Source organism: Neolamprologus brichardi, chromosome 7 (assembly GCF_056152115.1).
Source record: "Neolamprologus brichardi isolate AB-2024 chromosome 7, ASM5615211v1, whole genome shotgun sequence".
Lineage (NCBI taxonomy): Eukaryota > Metazoa > Chordata > Actinopteri > Cichliformes > Cichlidae > Neolamprologus > Neolamprologus brichardi.
Genome location: NC_142110.1, coordinates 56,164,484 through 56,189,647, shown reverse-complemented (window position 1 = coordinate 56,189,647; position 25,164 = coordinate 56,164,484). Strand labels below are relative to the sequence as shown.

Sequence of the window (25,164 nt, the reverse complement as noted above, 5' to 3'; positions counted from 1 at the left end):
GATAATTAGTAACTATGATCAGAGAAAATTAGCTAGATGCTCCACAGAGCCCTGAGGGCTAAATAAATACACATACAGCAACAAGAATTAATCTTTTATTATGGCAAATGAAAAAAACTGTTTCTGTAAATGTATCCTGAAACACCTTGATCATAGTGCACCCTTTAGTGCAGTTAATGTCACATAAGGTTAATTTTAGGCTTGTCTCAATCAAACCTTAATTACATACAGTATCAACACAAACACATGGCTCATGTTACAAACTTGACATGCCCTGTTCATCCGAGCTGAAACAGGAAGAACAGGCAGAAAAATTCCTTCAAATATTGCACAAAATGGCAAAGGTGGTTTATAAAATTGCCCTGGTGAGCATGACTGATCTGATAAAAAATAATTTAAAACAATGTCTGAACTTTTTTTTGTTTTAAAGTCAAGTACTTGGGATTAAGCACACAGAGAAAAACTTTATAGATACGCTTTACAGGAACATGGCAGAGCGTGGGCGGTACGCTCTTTGGCTTTGCAAATGGATGGATGGATGACAGGAAGCAGTCTGTACAGCAGAGAGGTCAGGGAAAACCAAACACACTAACAGGAACTCACACCATAAAATCACAGCTGAGTTAAATCAGCTGCTTCATCAGCACTGACCTCCTTATGGCCTTCACCTCTCTGAGGACCAATCAGTGAAATAGCACATGTTATGCGTCTATAGCGCCCGAGGCCTCTTGGGGGTGATTTGTTTGCTAGCTTGTTCCTCTTCCTGGAGAGCACAACGGAAAGACTTGACTTTATCTGGAAGAGGAGAGAATATCACACAGAAGGCACTATTTAAATTATGATCTTTGTCTTTCAGGATAACATGAAATCACGTCACTCATACAAAATTTGATACACCAGTGGAAGCTTTTTTTAAAATATTGTGAAATATTCTGTAGCAAAATGTGAATTTTATAAAAAGTGGAGGTGAAATTATAGGATAAGAGCAGAAACTGGTGAAGAATAGGAAATAAAGATTTATCTCTCTCCTATCATCATGGATAATCCTACTGCTGGACAATTGTGTTGTCTTTGTTGGGTCTCTTGTATTTTCATATATTTCGTAGCTTAACTTCTTTCTTTCATATAATTAGCTATTTTGCTCATCAATACTGACCTTGATTGAAGTATCAGATTTTTAAATCACCAAATATGGGTATAGTTCTTAAAAATCCTATATGAATAAGTGTAAAACTTATTTGAGTTGCTGGCACAAAACACATTTTGAGTTGATGTACAACTGAAAATGTGAAGATATATTTAAATTTTACTTGCAAGTTTGTTGATGGAAATGGCACACTATCATAGAAACTGCTTAGCACTCTTGCACTGTAATGAATTAGTTTGGATTGAAGCTTACGCACTGAAGCACAGCACAATAATACAAACCAACCAATACCAACAAATCAAGGCTGCAGTAGATGAAAAATCCTGTGTTTTGTGAGATAAAATTGCTGTTTCTGAGTCTGGTGGAGAGCAACAGATTCATTTCCTTGTGGGAAAGAACTGCTGGAAGAGGAAATGTTTTAAATGTAGCTTGCACATAACATAACATCGGTACATTGCTTTAATTATTGTAGCAGCTGGTAGTTGTTTGTTAACGGTGTGTCTGTTGCCATCTACAGTTATTCATTTATCAGACTAACTTGTAGAATTGATACTTTCTTAATGCAAAGAGGCTGAAAATTTGGAAACTGCATGATGTTTACCTCTTAGCTCAGTAAGAATGTCTATCTTCTGGTCCAGGATTTGTTCTAACTGAGTTGCATATGATTCAACATCATAGTCCACCTCCTCTGTCATTTCCAGAAGCACCTTCTCATCCTCCAAGCACCGGATCGACTCCTGTAAGGGAAAAAGATGCAGTTGAGTTGGGCTATGTGGTTTTAAATTCATATTGCCTATGAACGCAAAAGTGGGTCAAAGTTGTGTTATGGCACGTGGTTCCTCTTTATAAAAATATGGCAAATTCTATGGTATTTACTTTAAATTACTGCACTAAAGATAAGATAAGATAACCTTTATTAGTCCCACACGTGGGAAATTTGTTTTGTCACAGCAGGAAGTGGACAGTGCAAAAGTTATATGGCAAAAATTAGAATGCAATAAAAATAAAATACTGTACACCGCTGTACAGAATAGAATAAAATACTATATACAGTAGAATAAATAGAATAAAATATACAATAGGATAAAAATAGAATACAAACACTTAATACAACTGAGTAAAAATACAACTTTGTCAGATAAAGAGTATTGCACTTAGTGTTATTGCACATGTGTGGATGTGTGTGTTTGATCAGTTGGAGTTTTTGTTGTGCAGTCTGACAGCAGTGGGGAGGAAAGACCTGCGAAATCTTTCCGTCCCACACCGTGGGTGCTGCTGTCTGCCACTGAAGGAGCTGCTCAGTGCTGTCAGAGTTTCCTGCATGGGGTGGGAGATGTTGCCCAACAGGGATGACAGCTTAGCCACCATTCTCCTGTCACTCACCACCTCCACTGGGTCCAGAGGGCATCCTAGAACAGAGCTGGCCTTCCGGATCAGCCTGTTCAGTCTCTTCTTGTCCCTGGCAGAGATGTTGCCACCCCAGCAGACCACACCGTAAAAGATAGCTGAGGCCACCACAGAGTCATAGAAGGTCTTCAGGAGTGGGCCCTCCACTCCAAACGACCTGAGTCTCCGCAGCAGGTACCAGCTGCTCTGCCCTTTCCTGTAGAGGGCATCTGAATCATGAGTCCAGTCCAGTTTGTTGTTCAGATGAACACCAAGGTACCTGTAGCAGTCCACAGCCTCAATGTCCATACCTTGGATGTTCAGTGGTTGCAGTGGAGGATGTTTGTGCCTGCGGAAGTCGACCACCAGCTCCTTGGTTTTAGTGGTGTTGATGTGGAGGTAGTTGGCACCAGTCCCTCTGTACTCCTTGTCGTCCCCATCAGTGATGAGGCCAACTATTGCAGAGTCTTCAGAGAACTTCTGCAGGAAGCACTGGGTGGAGTTGTGGGACAAGTCTGCAGTGTAGATGGTGAAGAGGAACGGAGCCAGAACCGTTCCTGAGGGAAGAATAGTGTTGAAGGCACTGGGGAAATCAAAGAACATGATTCTCACAGTGCTTCCAGCGGTCTCCAGGTGAGCGAGGGAGCGATGTAGGAGGTGAATGACGGCATCATCCGCTCCAATGCCAGGCTGGTAGGCAAACTGAAGTGGGTCCAGTGATGAGCTCACCAGGTGCCGAAACTGAGCCAGGACCAGCCGCTCCAGGGTCTTCATCAGGTGGGATGTCAGAGCCACCGGCCTATAGCTGTTGAGGTCCTTGGGGTGTGAAGTCTTTGGCACTGGTACAACACAGGAGGTTTTCCAGAGCTGTGGGACTCTCCCCAGCCTCAGCCTCAGGTTGAAGAGGTGCTCCATCACCCCACACAGTTGGTCCGCGCAGGACCTGACGACCCTTGAGCTGATGCCATCTGGGCCCGCTGCCTTCTTGGCTTTAATCCTCCTCAGTTCCCTCCTAACCTGGGTGGTTGAGAGAGACAGGCTGGAGTCTTGTGTTGAGTGTGTATTGGATGCTGTTATTGGTGGTGGGGAGGAGTGAGCAGGGTGAGTAGAGGAGGTGTGAAGTGTCTGACGGACACTAAGCTGTTATCGCGATAACATGCGAGAATTCCCGGGGCAGGTAATATGGACGCATGCTAACGGCTAACAGCTCAATGTCTCTGCTGCAGAGTTGTTCTTTAACAGTGATGTGCCCAGGGTTACACCATCTGTCATTCACAAACACTGCCAGTCCCCCTCCTTTCCTCTTACTGCTGTCTCTCGTCCTGTCCGCTCGCAGCAGCTGGAATCCCGGTAGTGTCACGCTTGTGTCCGGAGTTAGCGGTGTTAGCCACAACTCCGTTAGCATCATGATGCTAGATTGCCGGTACTCCCTCTGTGACCAGGTTAGCGACGTGAGCTCATCCATCTTATTGGGCAAAGATCTTACGTTTCCAATAATTACAGAAGGAAGAGATGGTCGATAACGTCTCCTTCTCGGGCGACCTTCGCTCCTTCTCAGCACGACACCCCCGTCTTTTCTTCCTTAGCTCGCAGGGAATGTCGATGTAGCTTTAAACAGGTTAAAGCTATCAACAAAGGACTTCATGGAAGGACTTCAACAGAATAAAGAATGACAAACTTCTGGTGACCAAAGAAGACCAGGATGCTTGTTGAGTCAAACACTTCTGGGAAACACTGACCAGCACATACAATTTTGAGCAACAAGAAGCACTGGGAGCTCTTCAAGTAGAAGAAGGCGCCATATCTCAACATGAAGTCTGTTTGGCGATGAAAGCTCAAAAATCAACAAACCAGCCGGCATGGATGAAATCCAATCAGAATTGTTGAAATATGGAGGGCCGATTGTTACAAATGTGCTCACAAAACTGTTCAATGAATGTTGGTGAATGGAGGCCGTCCCCGAAAACTGGCAGAAAGGCATCATCCTCAAACTACCAAAGGAGGGCAACATGATGGAGTACACAAACTGGCGTGGAATCACCCTACTCTCGGTCAAAGGAAAAGCCTTCTTCACCATGCTACTCTGCCAACTTAAAGGCGCTGCCGACCAACACCTCTGCGAAGAACAGGTGGGTTTTCGACGTGGACGATCATGCACTGACCAAATATTCACCCTTAGGAACATCATCGAACAGTTAGCGTTCAATGATGTGTGTTAATTGAGAGCGATCACTCTCAATAAACTTCATCGACTTCAAAAAAGCCTTTGATAGCATTCACAGAGATTTGCTTTGGAGCATCCTCCACCTGTACGGTGTCCCGCGAAAATTCATCTCAATCTTCAAGTCACTCTACTGCCACCCCAACTGCTCCATCAAGATGAACATGGGCCACACCGATCTCTTCGCCATTGAGACTGGTGTCAGGCAAGGACGCATCCTCTCGCCCTTCCTGTTCCTAATGGCCCTAAACTTCATCATGAAGAAAGCCTTGGTCGGGCCAGATGCAGGCATCACCTTGGACGGGATCAGTTGACTTACCGACCTTGATTTTGCAGATGGCTGGCGGAAGATGGACACCACCTCCAGCATCCAACGTCGAACCTGGCTGGAAAAAGTTGGACTTTGCATCAGTGCAGAAAAATCAAAAATCATGCACATCAGCCACCAGGTCGGTATGCCTAAGATCAAGATCGGTGGGCAAGAACTCGAGGTGGTTGAGAGGTTCGCATACTTTGGCAGCGTCATTGGCTGGGACGGAGATTGAGAGACTCATTTCAAGAGCCGCACTGGCAAAGCCTCGGCGGTATTCCAACAAATGTGAAATATCTGGTCATCTGCCTCCATCTCAATCAACATCAAGGTTCATTAGTACGCCTCAACCATCATCCCAATGGTAATCTATGCATCTGAAAGGTGTAAAGCATCGGCCAGTATTACCAGGAAGGTGGACGTCTTCCACCAGTGCTGCCTTTGAAGGATAATGAAGATCCGATACTTTGATCATGTCACCAATGAGTAGGTGCTACAATGAAGCAACCTTCCTCACCTCAGCGTGATTATCGCATGCTGCCGTCAAAAACTTGCCAGGCACATCATTCGCATGGACGACAGCCAAACAAAACATACTGATGGGTTCCACCTGGAGGTTGTGGCAGGGGACGGACATGGCTGACCTGGCGCCGGACCTTCCATTATGACCTCAAAGCCCTTTGCATTGCTTGGGATGAAGGTGAAGAGCTTGCCGGAAATCGTGATCGATGGAGAGACCTTGTCGCCCAATACGCTCGATAGCTTGGGTGGAAGGAGGTCTGGCAAAGGTAAAGCCTCTTGAGAAAATAGGGTAGATGAATTCCAGTGCTAGCTGTGAGCTGTTGCTTAGGATATCACATTTTTAAAACGAAAGCTTTACCCATTATAATATATGATTTAGCATTGTTCAGAAACAATCTGTATCTATACTAACATGCCTCAAAACAAATGATCAATCAGGTATGTGTGGCTAGGCATAGCAATTAGCTACAATTGGTTATTAATTTCCTATTATTTTTAGCTGTAAATGGAAAAACAGAAATCTTCTGGCCTACTGTACCTGAAAAACAGCCCTGTGATCCTCTAGCACCTGCTCCTCCATCTCTACCAGCTGAGAGACGGCTTCATGGAAAGTGAAGAGCTGCGGGGAAACCTCTTCCTCCTACAATAAACAAAGCCAGTGCTGTGATTATGAATTTAAAACTGCAGGAAATATATGCAAATTTAAACTAAAAACAATTATGCTAGATAAATTCCGAGAAATAAAAATAATGTACCAAAACCCACAGGTACTTCTTTTATTAAATCCTAATGTTATTCAATATTCAGCCATGACCCTTTTCCAGATGAGGCACCATCAGCCACAATGTGAATGAGGGTTATGACATAAAAGTTAAAAAATAAGGTGACTGCAGAGGAAGGCAAGATCTATTGTTTATTTTGTTGAAACTGTAGTTTTATATGGAAAGTAACTGTGCAAGAACCTGCAAGCAGACTTAGTGCTGAATTGAACTGTGAATGTGGCAGGGAGCTAGAGTAAAGATATGAGAAGGTAGGAGGTATTTTGAATATTATTGTTTTCTAAGGGCCACATTTGTGGAATAATGCAAGTTATCATCTGGCTCAGCAGTTCCCAGCTGACTGAAGTCAGTTTGTGAAAACCTAGCATCTATATTTTTCACACGGAGCTGCTGTGGGTTCAGATGTTCTCTGTCACGGTAGCGTGCGTGGGCAGCAGATGTTCTTACGTTCTGTTCACAGAGCAGCTTCAGATCATCTCTCTGTGGAGAGCTCCCCACTCCCCACTGAGCCTCCAGCACCTCCAGCTGCGTGATGTGTCCTCCCTGATGGCTCTCCATCATGGCTGCCGCAGGGTCCACTGTGAGCTCCTTCACCCTGACAACACATCAGCACTATAGGTAAACCAACAGTATGACAACTGCAAACAACTGCAGAGGTGAGCTACAATGGTGTGTAGCTGTATATGAGAAATATACAAACGTGTCGCGTCGGTGACAAGTGGTTCAACATGCCAAGAAAGCAGTGATGAATACTGTGAGTTATGAGAAAGAAACATGAAGATGAAGATGATGACGAAGAACTTCATGCAGGCTTTGGGAACTCACATCTGGAAAACAAGTCAAGTCAACAAATGACTGATGAAAGAAAGCCTAAAGAACAAAGAAAACCAAAAAGTTTACACTTCTGGTGAATTTGGGATTTAGAGATGGAACAAAGTAGGGCACATGCATCATGATAGGTGACACAAAACTAAAATATATTGAATAGATTGGATGATACTGGTAAGGCGATGTAGTGATTTTTTTTTTTTTACTTTTTGCCAAAAAAATCTTACAGAAAGATCAGAACCCAGAGGAGGCAGTTGTCAAATGGTATGCTGAATGGAAAGATCAGGATGCGGTGTAATTTTTTATTTTTTTTGCCAACCATACATTATTGTAGTACATAGTTTTATAAATGAATTGTTAACGTACTCTTCATTTTAGATCAGTTTTATTAACGGTTTCCTGAAGATGCTTATATTTTAAGGTAAAAGCCCACAACAACACTGAGAGAACCCCAATGCCCTATGAACAGCTTTGTTGAGGATCGCTCCTTTAACAGGAAGGTTATATGTGTTGTTAATTGACAGAAAATGCCCCCCCCCACCCCCCTTTTCTTTTTTTTTCGTTTTTACTGTGAACCCATTATAAAAACTTGAAATTTCAACAAGATCTTTTCTGTCATTTAACAATTTATCAGTTGTGTCATTACATTGGTGCAGTATAAATGGCCATTAGGGAAGGTTGTGCTGGGCCAATTTCTGCCCCCAGGCCCTATATTTGATACTGCTGCTTTAGTGAATAATTATTTGCACTACGAAGACATGTATGTGGGTTTAAAACACAATAAATGACTATTAGTTTTTACAGCAACTAAAAAAATTTGTCATTCAGTCCAACAGTGTATCTCACTGGAGTGTTTTGGGATGGAAGTGCAAAATATATAATACTTATATAATGTAATACTTCATAGAAAAGTACAATTGTTATTGGGGTTTTTTTCAAAAGGATTTGTTGACAAAAATAAAATAAGACTAACAAAAAAAGTGAATGACCCAACCTCCTAGGACCTGGCGTCCACATATGTGGACATCACATTTTGGGTTATTTAGACCAAAATACTCAATTTTGCTCTACAAGGGCCTGATATCCACTTACGAGGACATTATACAGCTACTGTTCTATTAAAATTTTAAAAGAATATCCCCATATGTGGTTCTGATTTTTCTTAAAAACAAAAATAAGGTAAAAAAAATAATAAAAAAATCTGGTAATTCTTTGTTTTTACATTCATAGGGCCCCAATCAGCCCAAATATCAAAGAGAAACTAAAAATGCATTCTGTGGAAGAGTTTGGGTCTTAGGAGGTTAAAGCAATAAAAAAAACTTAAATAATAAAACTATAAATAATAAGTCAAGTGAGGCAGACAGTGAATGAACTCATTTTAACCTTGGTTCACATGCCAACTAAACTGAATTTAATTCAGTTTTATTTATATAATGCCAAATCACAACAACAGTTGTCTCAAGGCACTTTATCTTGTAAGGTAAAGACCCTACAACAATGATTGCATCATGATTATGGTGACTGATGATGTTATGATGTTAGGACCCTCAATGATCTTTTTGGAAACAGACACAAAGCGGCTGCCTGGGTTCATGTGAAATGCCAATATGGGGGTAACTAATTGTGCAGGACACTGTTAAGAGACATAGCAAAATGATCATACTCATAGGTAGGGGAGAGCTCAGAGCGACCTCCTCCACCCCCACTCTGGGAGAAGGGAATGTCTGAGGGACTTATCCCAAATTCCTTTACTCTGGGAAAAAAATAAAAAGCATGACAGGGGAGAGAAACACACATCAACAAGTGGAGGCAGGAGAGGATCATGTTATGTTATGTAGTCTTTTCTATTTTACATTTTTATAAATTCATTCAACAGAGGAGAAAGACAAACGGAGCATACAGATAACTAAGAGTATTCCTCACAATAAGTCAACATTTTCAAGAAAAATGAGATGACAAGATGCGTGTAATCTGGCTTTATGTTTCATGCAAACTCCTCAAACACAAAATTTTAAATAATTCTCTATACTGTTACAATGGTAAATGTGCTTAATAAACAAATTTTCCAAACGTCTGTTTGTGATAGGCAGCCAATCAGAAGAAAGCTGGCTTAAAGTGAGAGAAGTTGAAGTTGAATTGAATTTTTTGACAGTTGAATCTTCCATAATAGATAAAACTATGGAACTTGAAATCAGTATAACAGGTCCACTTTAGAACTTTATGTTGATGCTTTTGACAAAGACTGAAAGTCAGGTTAGTTAGTGGAAAGTGAAGGTGTATAAATTTGAAATTATAACTCAATGTGCATTCATCTTAATGTTATATCGGAAAACCTTTTTTTTGCCTTTCAGTAGAATCTTTCCTACCTGTTGGCATATCTCAATGTGTTCAGTGTGTTTTCACAAGATGCCATCCCAGGAGAGATGGTTGCAATCTGTAAAAAGATGAGAGAGGGATTATCAAAACTGCAACCAAATCTGTAATCACTTTCTATTGTGTGCTTGTCTATAGTGGGTACATGTTGTTTTCTTACCATGCATGTTCTGGAGTTTTCTCCTATGAACGAGTCCCGCAGCACTTGGGTTAACTTGCTGGCTCTAAATGGAGTGTGTGGTTTATTTCTGCCCAGGGCTCGAATACACTCCTGCAAACATACACCATGCCCAATTATGCAAAAATTATGGCTATAGTCATTTTCAAAAATAATTTTTAAGGAGAACTAGGAAATATTTACTATTTTTCTTTTCTTACATGATTTGCTGTTTCAAGTCAATGAAATATATCTGGGATTTTCTCGAGATTGCCTGCCTCCATCTCCTCCTTTCCTGTAGAATCTTCCAAGAATCTTCTTTGCTGTCTTAAAGTTTTTTTTTTAATATCTATAGCCTATTTGTTGCATTTTCCTTGACGGATGTTCTTCTGATTATACAGCAGCAAAATGCCCCTGAAAGATATTCTTGATCCCTTTTTTCCTCCTGCCTGCTGTCTTCACATCCATCGCTTCATATAGCCACTATCCCTCCTCTGACATGTCCAAAAATCCCACCCCTCAAAGCTGCTCAACCAGAGCACCTTATTAAATCCTGTCCCATCTGCTTACTCCTACAAAGATCTTAGCACCTTCAACTCTGCCACCTCCAACTTGGCCTCCTATCAGTGCCACTGTGTCCAAACCATACATCATACCAAGTCTCACTACCACCTTACCTTTCACTCTTGCTGCTATTCTTCTGTCACAAATTACCCCTGACAGTTGTCTCCATCAACTTCACCTTGCCTGCACTCGCTTCACCTCTCTTGTGTACTGTCACTTTGCATGGTTAACCCCGAGTATTTGAACTCATCCACCTTCACTACCACCTCTGCTGCTTGCTTTTTCACTGTTATACCTGCCTTTCTTTACCATCAATACTGCTCAGGTCAATGTTAATTAGATTTGCAGGACATTCAGGTGCTCCACCTACAGGACTCGAAAAAATGAAAACCTTCACTAGGACTTTTCTGTTCTACAAAGTATAATTCTTTTTTTTAGCAAAGGTATGGTGTGCAATCATTTCACCCTGGAAAATGAACAGTTCAAAGAAATCTTTAAAATGAAAATGACATTAATACCCAAAATGAGTGTATGTAAACTTCTGAAATCACAACTATATGAGAAGCACAACACTAAAGAACAGAATATCTGTAGTACTAAAGCAAAGACCTTGAGTGCCAGCAGACTTTTGTTGATCTCTGCTCCCTCGAGGCGAGTCTGCCGGTCAGCGCTGGACGTGTCTGCCCCTCTCTCATTCCCTGCCAGGTCGATAAGAGAGAACTTTCCATGCATCTTCCCCCGCCGACGCAGGATGATCTGGAAAACAGCGTGACTCCGGGAGGAGTGAGCGTTGGCCGATGTCTGCCCAGACGTCCTGCAAGAGGGATGGTGGGGGGTGTTCAGGGGGTTCATTCAGCAGCTCTCCAACTCAGATCTTGTTACTGTTTAGTGTATTTTAACATGTCCATATGTGAAAAAAAAAATCACGTTTACCTGCAGCTGTTTCCCACTTCGATGAGTTTGAGGACGTCTTCTGTGCATTTCACCTCCCTCTCCTGCAGGCCCACCACCTGCACCTGCTGCTTCCCGTCTTCCAGCACCCGTAACTTGGCTTTACGGTTTAACAGGTCAAACACCTTCAAACACAAATATACTCAACTCACATTCTTTACTGAATCAGAGTAGGAAACAAATACATCTAACAGTAGCGTTAGCAGTTTAACCTTCTCTCACCTTCACAAAGACAGAGGACTGGACTTTGGAAAATTTCTCCTGATTTAATTTCCATTACTTGTGCTGATGGTTCTTACCCCATGTAGTATTTTCCTAGCAGCACTTCTACCGTGAGAATCATTCACATGATTTACCACCAGCCACTTATGCTGAGATGTGTTTAACATGGTCCCTGATCTGCGCTGCTAGCATCTGGTCAAGGAACATGACCCACCTTTCCTAGAGCAATTCTCATTACAGCTAATTTTAATCAGAGCCGGTCCTTAAAAAAACTTTTCTGGACTACCTGTCTTTATCCTTTGAAGTCATTCTTGTCATAATATTAACATTTACAGCATACTTCCTCCTGAAGTAGCACCATTTATTTTCAATCCCTCACTGCTGACAAATAATACATATAACTTGCGATATCATGCCCAGATGTGATATGACTCCCAGGCTTGCAGCTAGCTCTTACAAGTTCACAGTTCATCTGCTCCCCGCCAAGAAAGCGGTGCCTACTTCAGGTCAAGTTCCATGTTAGTCGCCTTAGAGCAAAGGCCCACTCATGAGCCTCCACGGGGAGTGGAGAGGGGCTCACGTTGCATGTGAGGAGGAGGGAGATCCTGAAGTTCCTCTGTTGCTGCCCAAGAAGTGCAGTCTAAGTTATAAGCTCTCCCACTCGATTATGGAGCCTATCTCCCTGGCATGGAGCACCAAAGGTGCCTCAGGAGGCAAAACAAGACCACAACTGAGAGTATGTTCCACCTGGTGAATGCCAGTGTTCCATGCTATTTGTGTTGTTCTGAATGAACCGACTGAAAGGGAACAAAGTGTTATGTTTAATACTTCTATTGCCTGGAGAAGAGGAATGATGTAAAACACTAGCTTGCTCTGTTGTGCAGCTGGGCTTGGTGAAGAGCAGCTATCAGACTGACTGTGATGACAGGGGTGTGTATGTGCAAGTGCGGCCGACATGTTATATATATATATATATGTATATATGTATTATATATGTTCAGGGAACAGAAGTTATAAACATAACAATTTGTTTTCCAGTGACTGAGGTACCTGTCTGCTACAGAGAATCAAGCACATTGGCATAAACAGTTAAATATAAATATGTGGTATTTTTGAAGTAAATTGAAGTAAATGTCTCATCCTTCACCGTGACTCTATTCATCAGTTATTTAACCTTTTTTTTATTTTTATTTTTTATTATATATTAACATACAGCTTAAATGATCAGTGATGATAACACACTTACCTTCCCACTGTAAATTTCAAAAAATGTGGCAAAGACTTGCAGGTCCAGCTTCTTATAATTTGGCTTCTTTAACATGAGAAAAACGTCTCTGGCTGCAGGGAGAGAAGGACACACCTAAATGAATTTTGTTGACAACAGAGACCAGCAATAATAATGATAATAATAATAATGATCAGTAAAGCAGAAACTAACCAGACAGTGCATAGATCCCTTTGGAACAGTCCTGGTTCTTTCCTGAGAAGTCCCCTCCCATTGTCTAAAAGGAGACATGAGTTAGAACATGACACTAAAACCAAACTTCTCAAATCAAAGTCAAAAACTCACATGTGTTTTTCCACTTCCAGTTTGTCCGTATGCAAAGCACGTCGCCATTCCCCTCTCAAAAATGGTCTCAACCAGCGGCTGAGCAGTGAACCTGCAGGTGGAGTGTTTACTGGCAGCAGAATATTTGACTCAAGTGCTACAGCATGAAGAAAAAAGAAAAAACAGTGTACCTGTAAACCATTTCATTGGTGGAGTTCTCATCAAAGGCATAGTCAAATCGGAAGGTCTGGTTCTCCAGGTAGCGGGTCAAGTCAACTTTCTGCTTGGGCTCATGGACCATTACAACGTCCTTACTGGGAATGGTGATGACATCCAGATCCTTTGTTGATAACTCTGAAGAGACACAGTCATTGTTATAGACATTTTCTATTTATGGCCAAACACAGGCTACAAAGATGTACGAGGGCAAGGACAAGCAGCAGTCTATAGACATCCCTGTTACTTGTTTTTAATTAATCGACATTCAGAGATTTTTAGAAATAATATTTAAAATGGACATAATTGGCACCACAACAGAAGAAATGACCCATGAGTGTCAGGCAGATCTGATTGGTATAGTGGATGTAAACAATAAAAAACTTTTAGGGAGGCTTTCCACCTCCTCACAGGGGTCATCTCTCCAATTCTAAACTACTTTGATTAGCTGTCTGAGCTTGAACACAGGCTTCACAGTTTCTCTGAATACAGCTGCTCCATAAATATGCTCTTGCCTTTTTTGTTGAGGGGACGTGCACGAACGCACACGCATATCCTGTGCTCCTCAATCTGAAACATGAGAAGACATGAATAAATAGTGCGGTTCACACCTTTGTACTGGCCATATGACCTCCTCGTTCCTCCTTTCTTCCAACATTCTCAGGTACCTCTCTCTCTACTGACTCCTTCTGACCAGCAGATCTAAATTGGACTCACCAGATCGTTTGTGGTTAAAGGTCTGTAGTCCAGACTGGCTCTGAAGTCTCTGATCATACACATAATTTCATAGTTTGGTAAATTAACATCCACCTCCTGCAGTGGCACAGAAAACAAAAGTATTGATCACATAATGACAAAGACAATAAAAACATTCAGGAAGCATTTCAATTATTCGTGAATTAATTAATTAAAAATCAACATCCTAACATTTTGAGTGACACGTCACGTACTTTTAGGTCTTTTGTCTAAATCAGCCGATTAGAAGCTACTTTCAGCCTGAGAATACTTTTTGTATCCAGACAGTGCTCTCTAAAATGATGCTAAGTTTGGTAGATCACGTTTTGATTTTTAGTTCCAACTAACTATATGTTTTAACTCTAGGGCCACCTGCTCAGAACACTGTGAACCGAACACAGCCGCAATAATCAAAAGAAAAAAACTGAAGCATCTGATTCCTTTAAAAGTTTGTGTTGTTTCAGTTGTTTTCAGAATTTAAACGTTTTTATTAAATGCTACATGAGCTGACTGATTAATTAAAACAGTGCTTATTAAATCTTCTCACAGTTTCAGTTAATATAACTTGATGAGTAATGTTTCTTTTGTTTTGTTTTTTTGGAGTATAATTATCCATGTTTTTTTCTTTCTTTTTCATTTCACTCATATTGTCACAGTTTTGCTTATTTAACATGAGGTGAAATTTAAAAAACCTTATTAATGGTTCTGTGAGCATAATGGAAGAGAACCTCTGAGGATGACAGTGCATGCATTATAGTTTCAATAATTTGCTACTGCAAATCTGGAACATTACCAGCACACTGTGAAAGAATGCAGACTACAGCAGACACACACAATAGAAATAAGCACAGAAAAAAAAACTCAGTCCACACATCCACATTAATTAAGGTCAAAATATTCAAGAAAAAATATATACTGTATATTTAATCTTGGGTTAACAGTACAGAGTCTAGTTGTTTGTGCATAATTCTGTTGACCTTTTTTTTTTATAAAGAGACAGTACAACAGTATAGTGGGTAAAACTCCTCTTGTGTGAGAGGCAGCATTATTATCCATGTTTTATAGTTATGACTATAAACCATAACTTTCAGCATTTAGGTTTGAAAATTTGGGACTTTTGTTTGTTTGTTAGAGTGGTGGGGTTGGTCAAAGCTCAAATACTGAACTTTGAAGTCATTTAGACGAAAAAGTGAAGACAGTAGACATTTTGCATTTTTGCAAATTTTGGAAGTGTTACAGTACAAATAGTAAAACAGGTGGCCTCCAGGAGATGTCTTAAAAACCCTGGGAAAATGTGTTGGCAGGTATGCTATAAATCAGCTTCATATCTAGAGATAATTCTCAAACAAATGGTTCTCCACTTCACACTGTGGTAATGTGTTTGTTGATGTGTGTATAATGTAAAGTACTGTAGTGTATGCTTGAGTTCTCACTTGTGCCCTCTTCTCTCTGAGCTCTTGTTGCTGAAGACGTCTCTTCTCTCTTTTCTCCTGCAGTTTCTCCACCTCCTTCACACAGTTCGATTTCCTCCGTGCTGAAAAAACAGGAGCACAGTGGCCTAAAATATCAGCATCAAAATATATATACATATGGTTACAGGCTGAAGTAACAGGGACTATTTCCTCTGATACATTAACAATTATTTTTGATGATGCTGACTCATAATGCCTTACATTTAATTTTACACACACAAAACAAGAGCTGCAGTTTTGCTGCTCTGACTCAGTCATCTGGCCACCACATCGACAAAACACTTCATACAACAAAAAGGGAAAAAAAAGAAATAAATCAAAAGAACTGTGTGTAGCTGAGTAGTTACACTACACTTTGTACATTTACCTAAAATCTAAATGGTTTCATAAATTTAATCAATTTTGTTCAACTTTTATTATATGTCCCACTTTCAAATCTTGAATTAAAAGTCAGTTTTTCTACTATACAGATGCATCATGCATGCATCACCTTAAATCAGTCATTCTCAATAATCAAGTGTAAAATGTACAATATCTAAAACTTTATATTATAAAGACTACATCCATTTACCCAATTCATAAGTTGTAAAAAATAATTTGTTGAGAATTGTGAATGCCCCCTAACCTGGATGTTTTTTTAATTGGCAACCAGCATTATTTTAAACGTGTTAAAAGTCCTGGCGTATTCCTAAAACACATGGCAGTGATTTGATTGATTCAGTCCCTCAGCCCATATCTTGCCAAGCTCCATTTGTCATTCTGTGTCTGAGTTCATCTGTGTCATGATGTCGGCTCTGTTCTGCTCTTGCTTTCAGCGTATGCACATAGCCCGGTGGGCAGGTCTACAAAAAACTTGCTAGATTTAACTGATTTTTAAAAAAAAATTACACTGAATATGACTTTTTAATTACAGTATTTCTTTTTTCAAATGTTATGTTTTGAGTGCTATTTGAAGGCCTGATCTTATTTACATATTTATGGTCATTCAAACAGCAGCAGAGGAAAAACTTAAACAAGTGCTGCAGTATGAAGCCACAGCGAGTGAAAGAGCCTTTGACACCCTTAGAGACACAGCTGTGTGGGAGCATGACATCACTGCTACAGAGAACAACAACAGAGATGCTGGAAACTCCCTCCAGAGAATTTCAAACAGAGCCATGTGGACATGAATCCTCTCTCATATGAAGTTTGCAGACGGGGTGACTGTGTTACCGTTCTGCTGCTGTATCAGTGACTGGTTTACGGCAGGCTGGGGAACGATGGTTGGTGGGGGTGGCTCCGCAGCTTGGCTGTGCTGACTGGGACGTGCCCGGGTTGTTCCCACTGAGGCAGCTGAGGAGCACACAATCCATTGTAACTGCTCATCTCAAAACATTAAAAAGGCAGTTCACCCAAATTACACAAAGTTAAACCCAAATTCTCAGGAGAAGTGTTCACAGTTACCCTCTTAGATTTTCTGCGAGGTTTGTTCATGCCAGTGTTTCTATGCTGACTGCTTCAAACCGACTGCACAAATGTAACCATTCATTTTGTCATAACTGACAGACTCGTGAAGCAGGGGATTTTATCATTAGAAGAGTAAATACAACCAAACATGACTCTTTAATTCTAACAAAATATTAAAATTTTAAATATTTAACACTGATTTTTTTTCTTGTCAATTCAGTTAAACATTCATAAGAAAGAAATTTCAGCACACTTATTGGATGTTTCTTCCTAAATGCACACTGGGAGTCATTATTACATTCTTACAAAACCCTGTTGTATACAAATTTCTATCTTTGACTTTTACAGTTATTAATCACTTGGACTAATTCTTGTATTGGGAAAACTTTAACTCACCTTAAAAACTGACTTTAACCTCTTAAGTCCCAAGCCTAACTGATCTCCTGCCTTTTGCCCCCGTATCAGGGGGCATTGGGGCTTAAGAGGTTAAGGTGAGTTAAAGAAGTTGTAGTGAAACTGTTCTACAGTAATTTCCGAGAAAATAACCCTCACTCACTCTGCTTCCCATAAACTCTTTTTTTTTTTTACATGATCGGGCAGCACCAACTGTAATAAAGTAGAAAATTATTAAATTATAAGCTTCATATCTCAGAGCTGTTAGTGGGTCAGGTTTAAATCAAACGTACCTCTGTTCTCCCGTGGGGTATTTTCAGCCTTGGGTATCGCTGTAGTCCGTCTGGTCTATACAGACCATAATCATTAGAGTTGAATGTAGAATGCAAGAAGGCAGTACATAAAGTATGCAAGGAAAAATGTCTAAACTGACTTATAGCTTATAGCAAAAAATACAGCATAGTCACTTCAAATCAGGAATAATAGTAATATTCTGTTAAAAGGTCATGTGCAAATTGGAGTGATTGATTAATGATGGCTGGTGTTGAGAAGCAGACCTTGGGTACTTTGCTGGTTTTGGCAACATTGGAGGGAGGAACAGGAGCCTCGGGACTCTGTGGTATCTCTTCATCAGGAGCTACATCTGGATTCAGAGCAAAGACGCTCTCCAGATCAATCTAAATCAGAAAAAAGAAAGAAATTCCTTTGTTATCGTTACAATCTTTGTTTAAACAGGGGCTCAAGATCACCTCATCAAGTGCAACAGGGGCTGTATTTGCTGAGAACATCAATAAAGATGATCAATAAAGTTTATCTTTGGAACGTATGTGACTGCTTAATTTGTCGTAATATCTTTTATCAATAATGTTTTTTTAATATTTGTACTCTTTTAGAAGGCGGTAATGATGTAAAGGTGAACTTAGCCTCCCAAATGAACACCCAACATATAAAAAAAAGCTCAGATAATTCTGCCAATGACAAAGCTCGTTAAAATCTGTGATCTTTCTGGTTGCCAGCAGGAGGACATGCTTTAGCTTTTTAAAAAGAAGTTTGATTGCATAGAAGCCTATGGGAAAATGGCCTATGAGTTTCAGGTCTTATTGCCCACATACATGAAATTATGGTCCTAATTAGATTCTAAAATGAACAATAAAGCAGGTTTTGTCTTAAAGCAAACCTACATTGTTTTTGTGAATGTAGCATTGCTAAATCTTCCAGTCTTTCCTAGTTTTGGTAAAGCTTACTTATCACATCTGGTTTCAAAACATCAACATTACCATTCCAAAAAAAAGCTCACCTTTTGACATGAGGACTTTATTAAACTACGGGTCATGTGACGTTGTCTACTTCTATCTTTTTTAAGCATTCTATGCTTATACACTTGAGATACTTGTAGTGCACTGCATCGGGTACAGCAATACACCCCATATGTTACAACAGCATTACAACATGTCCAGGATAAAGCAAGTAATAAGATACTCATGTCTATTTCACTGATTTCAGGTGCTCCAAAAAGTGATTTCCAGTGTTTCTTTGTGTTTTTCATCTCTAACATATACTGATAAATATTGTGTGGTCAGGATTCACTAAGCTGTTATGTATAAAATAAAGAAATTACCTATTTTGCAAGTATCTTCATGATTCTGTAATATTGTATCTGCTCCTTGTTTTTTATTATGATCAATCCAGTCCTTTTTGGCTACTTAAAACATATTTACAGTACTATGTCATGTTTGTTGCAATTTCTGCTTCTCTTTTTGCCAGATCCCTGCTTAAAAAGCCATTTTTAATATGAATAAGAGTTTTTACCTTGATAAATAAAGCGTATATAAAAGTCACTTTGACAAAACTGATTGCAGCATCTGACATCTGACAGGGTTATTGTTTCTAGCTCAAAATGCTTTGATATCATTCACAAGAGATATGTTTAAGATATGTTTAACAGGTTATAGGTCAGCAACTCATTTACAACAGTTTAAATACCAGCTATCATTTTGTGGCAGACAATCACTTTTTAGTCATTTCGCAACACAAATAAAACTACAGACAGGTGCCATATTTGAAAGTTAATTAAAGTTAAATAAAAGAGTTTAGGTGGAACCTCTCAGGATCTCTGACAACAATTCAGGAAGAGAATTGCAAATTACAAATCACTACATTTCAGGACATAATGAATGAAACCGAGTGCAGAGGTAGATGTACCTCTTTCCCTTTGGTGTCTCCGTTCTCAATCCATTCCACTGTCACACTCTCATTGTCTTCATGCAGTGATGTGACCATCGCCTGGTGTATTCGTCCTGCAGAGAGGATACAGAAGGATGCTAGGCCTGCGCAGTGCTGGACCAGACTGTAGAGCCAATGCTCATACAGACACCAACGTATGAGCCATAAAGCTAATGTTCAGTAATTAGGCCTGAAGATTTTGTGCATTATCTTACAACAAATAAACTGATCCATCAGTCATTCAGTGTTTACAGGGAAAACTTAAACCCTAAAATAAGGATGCTGATATGCTAAATGGGTGTGGCTGATGAAAGATGATGTTGAGACTGTCAATCACACTACTGCAAGAGCTGCGTGTAGTGACTGTTGACCGGGTTCATAGCCAACAGACAAATATTAAAATACACAGAGCAGTTTGAAAGTCGTGCGATTTTTTTACTGAGATGAAATACAGTTGGAGATGAAAGGCCCCCCATCAGCCATCCATCAGCCCTGGTTAACAGGCCACCGCTGCATGGTGCATGATGCAGTGCAGACTTGTGCCTGCATCCCGTCCTCTAACCGGAGGTGTTTCGGCCATGAAGCAATGGACGGGAGGAAGGAGAAGGAGGGCGGCAGGGTAGGTGTCAACCGGACAGCAGGTGGACGGACCCGCCCGCAGCCCTGCAGTCAGGTCGACCCATTGCCGTATGTCTGCATCACTGACAGACACAGCAGCACCGTGTCAAAGACTATTTGTGTCGTTTTTGAGTCTCTGACACTTCGCTCGCCGACCTTTTTATTGCGACATTCCTGTGAATGACAGTGTAGCAGCCTGCTAGCTAGCAAAAACATCCGGCTGCGTTGAGCGGTAACGTTAGCTGCTCTCATGCGGACCGGCCGGATGGAGAGCGGTGTGTCTGAATGTGCATGTGTGAGCGGAGCATGCTACGTACCGTCGCTCCGTTTTATCTCCACATAAATGCCAACAAATATCTTCCCGAACATCCCGGCCATCGCTCCCGGTATGCCGTTTATTGAGCGCTCCAGTCTAAGTTGTGTGATATTGCGGAGACTGAGGTCATTTGCGGTCTGTCAGGAGAGAAGACAGGCGGAGAAGAGCAGGTGCGCATGCGCCACTGATGTTTTCCCCTACAATTTTAACCCAATAAATAAATAAATAAATAATTAAAAAAAGGACTACTGTCGTTAAATGTATAACAAAAATTCACGTTGTAATTCTGTTGTTGTTAGTACTATTAACGAAGTATTTAGATACTTTACTTTTATTTCCATTTTCTGTAACTTGGACATTATAATTATTATAGGGCAGAAAATTAGATTAATATATCTTTTTTTTTTTTTATTTAAAAAAAAAAATCAACAATCTAAGCTCAATAAAAGCTAATAAACTTTTCGATTTTGGACTGATTCAGAACCTTAGGAGCCTGACAGGCGACATTCTGTCCTCTCCGGTTTTTTGTGACTGTGAAACAGGACAGGAATTAACGAGTACAGTTTATACCAAAATGTGCATCTGTTTAAAATATTGTGGCAATTGTGTTCATTGTTTTTTGTGATGTTTTGTCATTGCTAAAAGAGAGAGACTGTAAATCTATATATATCACATAATTTCTTTTTAATATAACGAATTAAGATGTATTCATCCAGTTTTAGGCATATAAATAATAATAATAATAATAATAATAATAATAATAATAATAATAATAATAATTTACAAAAACAAGTTAACTGTGACTGTATGAAGGCAGACAGAAGACCATAACACATATGGTGACATAACTGATTGACAAATATCATTTTTATGATTCAATACTTTCATTAAAAAGTGCATCTTTTTTTAAACCAGCATTATTGTAAGGACAATCACTGAACATTAAGTCATATTTTTAAATCAATGCTATATCATTTTTATGGAAGCTGAATTTAAAGCAGATTTTTCAAAGTAACATTTTCAACCAGGACTGTTTATTCTTGATTTTTCCTTATGTTTACAGAAACCCCAGGATTGTTTACTCACTTTATTCTATTTTAAGCCAGTTTGAGCTTCTGACAAAACAAAAAAGTTGCTATTGTTCCCAATCACTTGACCGTAGAAGGAAATTTTAGAACTGAATTTGTTGTACGAGTGGCATCTTATCAAGCTGGAACTCCTGAGAGTGACCCATTATGTTTGTAGTAGTCTGTAATCTTAGTAATCTTTCATTTTATACACTGGTGACCATGGAAGTGATCGAAACACCTGAATTCAGTGATTTTGGATGGGTGAGTGAATAATATACTGTAATGTACATGCTATGATACACTTATATCCTCTAATACACAGCTGATTGGAGGTCACTTGTGGGGCTCCATAGGGTAGCAATGAATCCTATGACAACTATTCAAATTTTCCTTTATTTTTTGATGATTAAAAATGTCTATATATCTATATCTATATCTATCTATATATATATATTAGAAAGGTTCTGATTCAAGGGGAATAGAAATGCTTTGGTTCAATATACATAAATTATCACTGGATTATAGCAGTGTGATTGTGGTTACAATGTTTTTGTTCAGTCATGTTTATTTGCTAGTAGATAAGTATACATTTATATATGTTGCATGCATTAACTTCCATGACATATTAAAAACTGACTCTGGAGGAAGACTTATTACACAAAAGGCAAGTCTTTATTTTGACTGAGTCACATTTCTCAGAAACGTTATCCAAACTAAATCCAAAAACTAAACACACAAACTTATGAGTAGCCCAAAGGTGTATACTAGGAATCAAACTGAACACAGCCATGATTTTTGTTGTTGTTTTTTCCCTTGCATAAGCTGGCATGACAAATCACAAAACACCAGCTGGGAATAATGGGCCGCATGATGATTGATATCAACTTTCTTTGTTAATCAGGGCTTTCTGCATCAGGCTCTGCGTGTGCTCACAGAAAAATGGGGGATTTCATGCATCTTTTGACTTATTTTCCACACAAAATGATCTCTATGTGACACCTACTCCAATTAGAGATGTCATCAGATGATGACATGTTAGTTAAAATCTATATAGGATATAAAAGGATAACAGTAAAATGCAACATTTAAATTAATTAAATGAATCCCTTTTATCCACTGCTAAAGGAGGTAACAAAAAACCCCACATAAACATCTTTTCTTAGTATTTGCAAAAATTCACCAATGACTTACTTGTGGGTTCTGTTATCAATTATATCTAAATTCCCACATCATGTTTTTAAATGACTGAATTTGTGTTTTAATTAAGCTTGTGGTACTTTCTCTCACTTTCTGTAAATTTTTTCTCAATCGCTTTGGCTCAGTTCTCACAGCAGAAAAGTCAAAGCAGTGTTGTCATTGTTTCTACACATACTTCAATACTAAAGATATTTATTACTGTGTTGATGCACTTCTCATTTGAGTCTAACAGCTCATCAAAACAGTTTGTACTTTTGTTGTTTACAACTCTAGGTCTGTCACTTTCTTGAATACTGTCCAGCATTGCATTTGTGTTTTCAATCAAGTTACTGCAAAACTGCTCATCTAAATTTCCCTTTCTAGTATGTACTAAGAATGCCTCAGTTTCCTGTTCTTAACTGACAGGTGTGGCTCCCAGAGATGCTCTTCTGCATAGCTGGTTTGTAATGAGTGTTTTTTTTTGAGTTACTGTTTCCTTCCCAAGAGCTCGAAGTAATCTGGCCATTCTCCTCTGATATCAACAAAGTGTTTTCACGCAGACAACTGTCGCTCACTGATTGTTTTCTCATATCAGCCCATTCCCTGTAAACCCTGCAGGGGATTGTGTGGGAAAGTACATCTACAGTGTCTGAAATATTCACACAAGCTGACATCAAAATCCATGCCAAAAATAATTAGCGTTCTTCCTTATTCTGATGCTTAGTTTAAACCTCAGTTCTCAACATCTGCTGCTATGTTCTCAGATTGTACATACTTTCTTTGTCTGTTTTCGAGTAGCAGTATTTTGCTTTTCTCCATTTCATCAGTTTTGTAAAGTTTCAAATAAATCCTTTCCATTTCTTTTTTGCTGAAAACAAAGCACTCTACATTGGCCTTCATTTTTGCAGAACTCTTTCCAAAGTCAGTATGGTTTTGACAAAAAAACCCAAAAACCAAACAAACATTTTATTGACTCAATCTTTAAAGGTCAGTGAATGGTTTTTATTCATTTACCACCAGAGATGGGCAGTAACGCGTTACTTGTAACGCGTTACTGTAATCCGATTACTTTTTTCAAGTAATGAGTAAAGTAAGGGATTACTATTGCAAAAACGGTAATTAGATTACCGTTACTTTCCCGTAGGAACGCTGCGTTACTGCGTTACTAAAACCGTGATTTTCTTGCGAGAATGTCTCATGACAGTGACATAAGCAAGTGTGATGTTCGTGACAACAGCTGTGTGCAGATCAACAATGGATCATATATCGAGTGCGGAGAGAGTATGAGGTGCAGCGTTTAAAGCGTGGAAGTACTGACCTTATTTTGAGTTTGATTCCGTAAAAAGTGACAAAAACATTAGTGTCCGCTGTGTGTGGGAAGAAAACTTCTTTTTACAGCGAAAAAACCCCCTAAACTTCCAAGCAAGCACCGAGTAGCTACAACGTAATGGGAAACTCACAGAGAAACTGCGGTATCCTTCCACTGACCGCTGCAGCACACCTGCACCAGGATAAACCTCCGCCTACCCCACTCCTGCTTTACAGGTGAAAATAGAGCAAAAGGACCGCTAGTCTTTGACTTTATTTATTTTCTGCTGTGTTTTACTTGCATCTGAAAGAGTGAGTGTAAACACAAAAAAATAATTAAAAAAAATATATATATATATTTATTATGTGCTGGAATGTGCAGAAAATAGGTTTAAATGTTAAACTAATTTCTTCCAGTCAGATAATGGTGCATATAATTAAAATTTTGCTTCATGCATAAAGTTAAAAGATTAAAACTAACAAAACAAGTTTTAAAAAGAGACTTTTCCATTTGATTACATTTTGTATGATGGATTATGTAGAAAAAGTAGAATTGGGCTGAAAGATCTATCGCTTTATCACCTATTTTAGGTTGTAAATCATGTTTTTAAAAAGTAACTAAGTAACTAAGTAACTAAGTAATTAATTACTTTTGAAAATAAGTAATCAGTAAAGTAACAGGATTACTTTTTTGGGGAAGTAATCAGTAATTAATTACTGATTACTTTTTTCAAGTAACTTGACCAACACTGTTTACCACAGAGTTGATGTGCTTTATTGACCATTCATGTTTCAACAAAAGTGAAAAAGATTTTGATCATTGGAGCATCTTTTGCACAGGTTACGCTGTGTTATGAAAAATCCCCTAACTGATTTTGAAAACTGGATTATGAGTGGCGAGAATGACTTTTCTGCTGTGAGCACTGGGTCAAATTGATTGAGTCGAAACGAATTGGTTTTAATAAAGCCTTGAGACTTTATTACTACTTGAGACCAGTAGAGGGAGCTGCTGCCTTAAAAAAGATGAGTCTTGGGTAATTATCACATAAAATGATGCCAGTTTAGGGAGCTGGAAGATTTTAGATAAGGAAAGTTGAGATTTTTTCTACCAAACTGTATTGGCATCACTAGAATATTGTATATTGTTATATACATCAAATTATTTATCATACAATACTACTA

General features: G+C 39.3%; 1 protein-coding gene across 2 annotated transcripts; it reads right to left on the bottom strand.

Annotated features, from left to right (window-relative positions):
- Positions 1 to 107: 107 nt before the first annotated feature.
- Positions 108 to 20,583, bottom strand: LOC102780646 (kinesin-like protein KIF2A). Of its 2 annotated transcripts, XM_006804726.2 has the most exons (21): positions 20,430 to 20,583; positions 19,474 to 19,568; positions 17,829 to 17,948; positions 17,565 to 17,619; positions 16,645 to 16,764; positions 15,394 to 15,494; positions 13,943 to 14,038; positions 13,741 to 13,795; positions 13,201 to 13,363; positions 13,031 to 13,121; positions 12,899 to 12,962; positions 12,707 to 12,798; positions 11,221 to 11,363; positions 10,897 to 11,101; positions 9,727 to 9,837; positions 9,560 to 9,627; positions 8,857 to 8,946; positions 6,813 to 6,960; positions 6,125 to 6,226; positions 1,749 to 1,884; positions 108 to 795 (listed from the first exon to the last, which is right to left on the bottom strand). In XM_006804726.2, the coding sequence occupies exons 1-21, from the start codon at positions 20,488 to 20,490 to the stop codon at positions 710 to 712; spliced, it is 2,202 nt and encodes a 733-aa protein (XP_006804789.1). In that variant the 5' UTR covers positions 20,491 to 20,583; the 3' UTR covers positions 108 to 709. The 2 variants fall into 2 exon arrangements, with proteins under 2 accessions (XP_006804789.1, XP_087700039.1); XM_087843913.1 differs by lacking the exon at positions 8,857 to 8,946.
- Between the last annotated feature and the right edge of the window lie 4,581 nt (positions 20,584 to 25,164).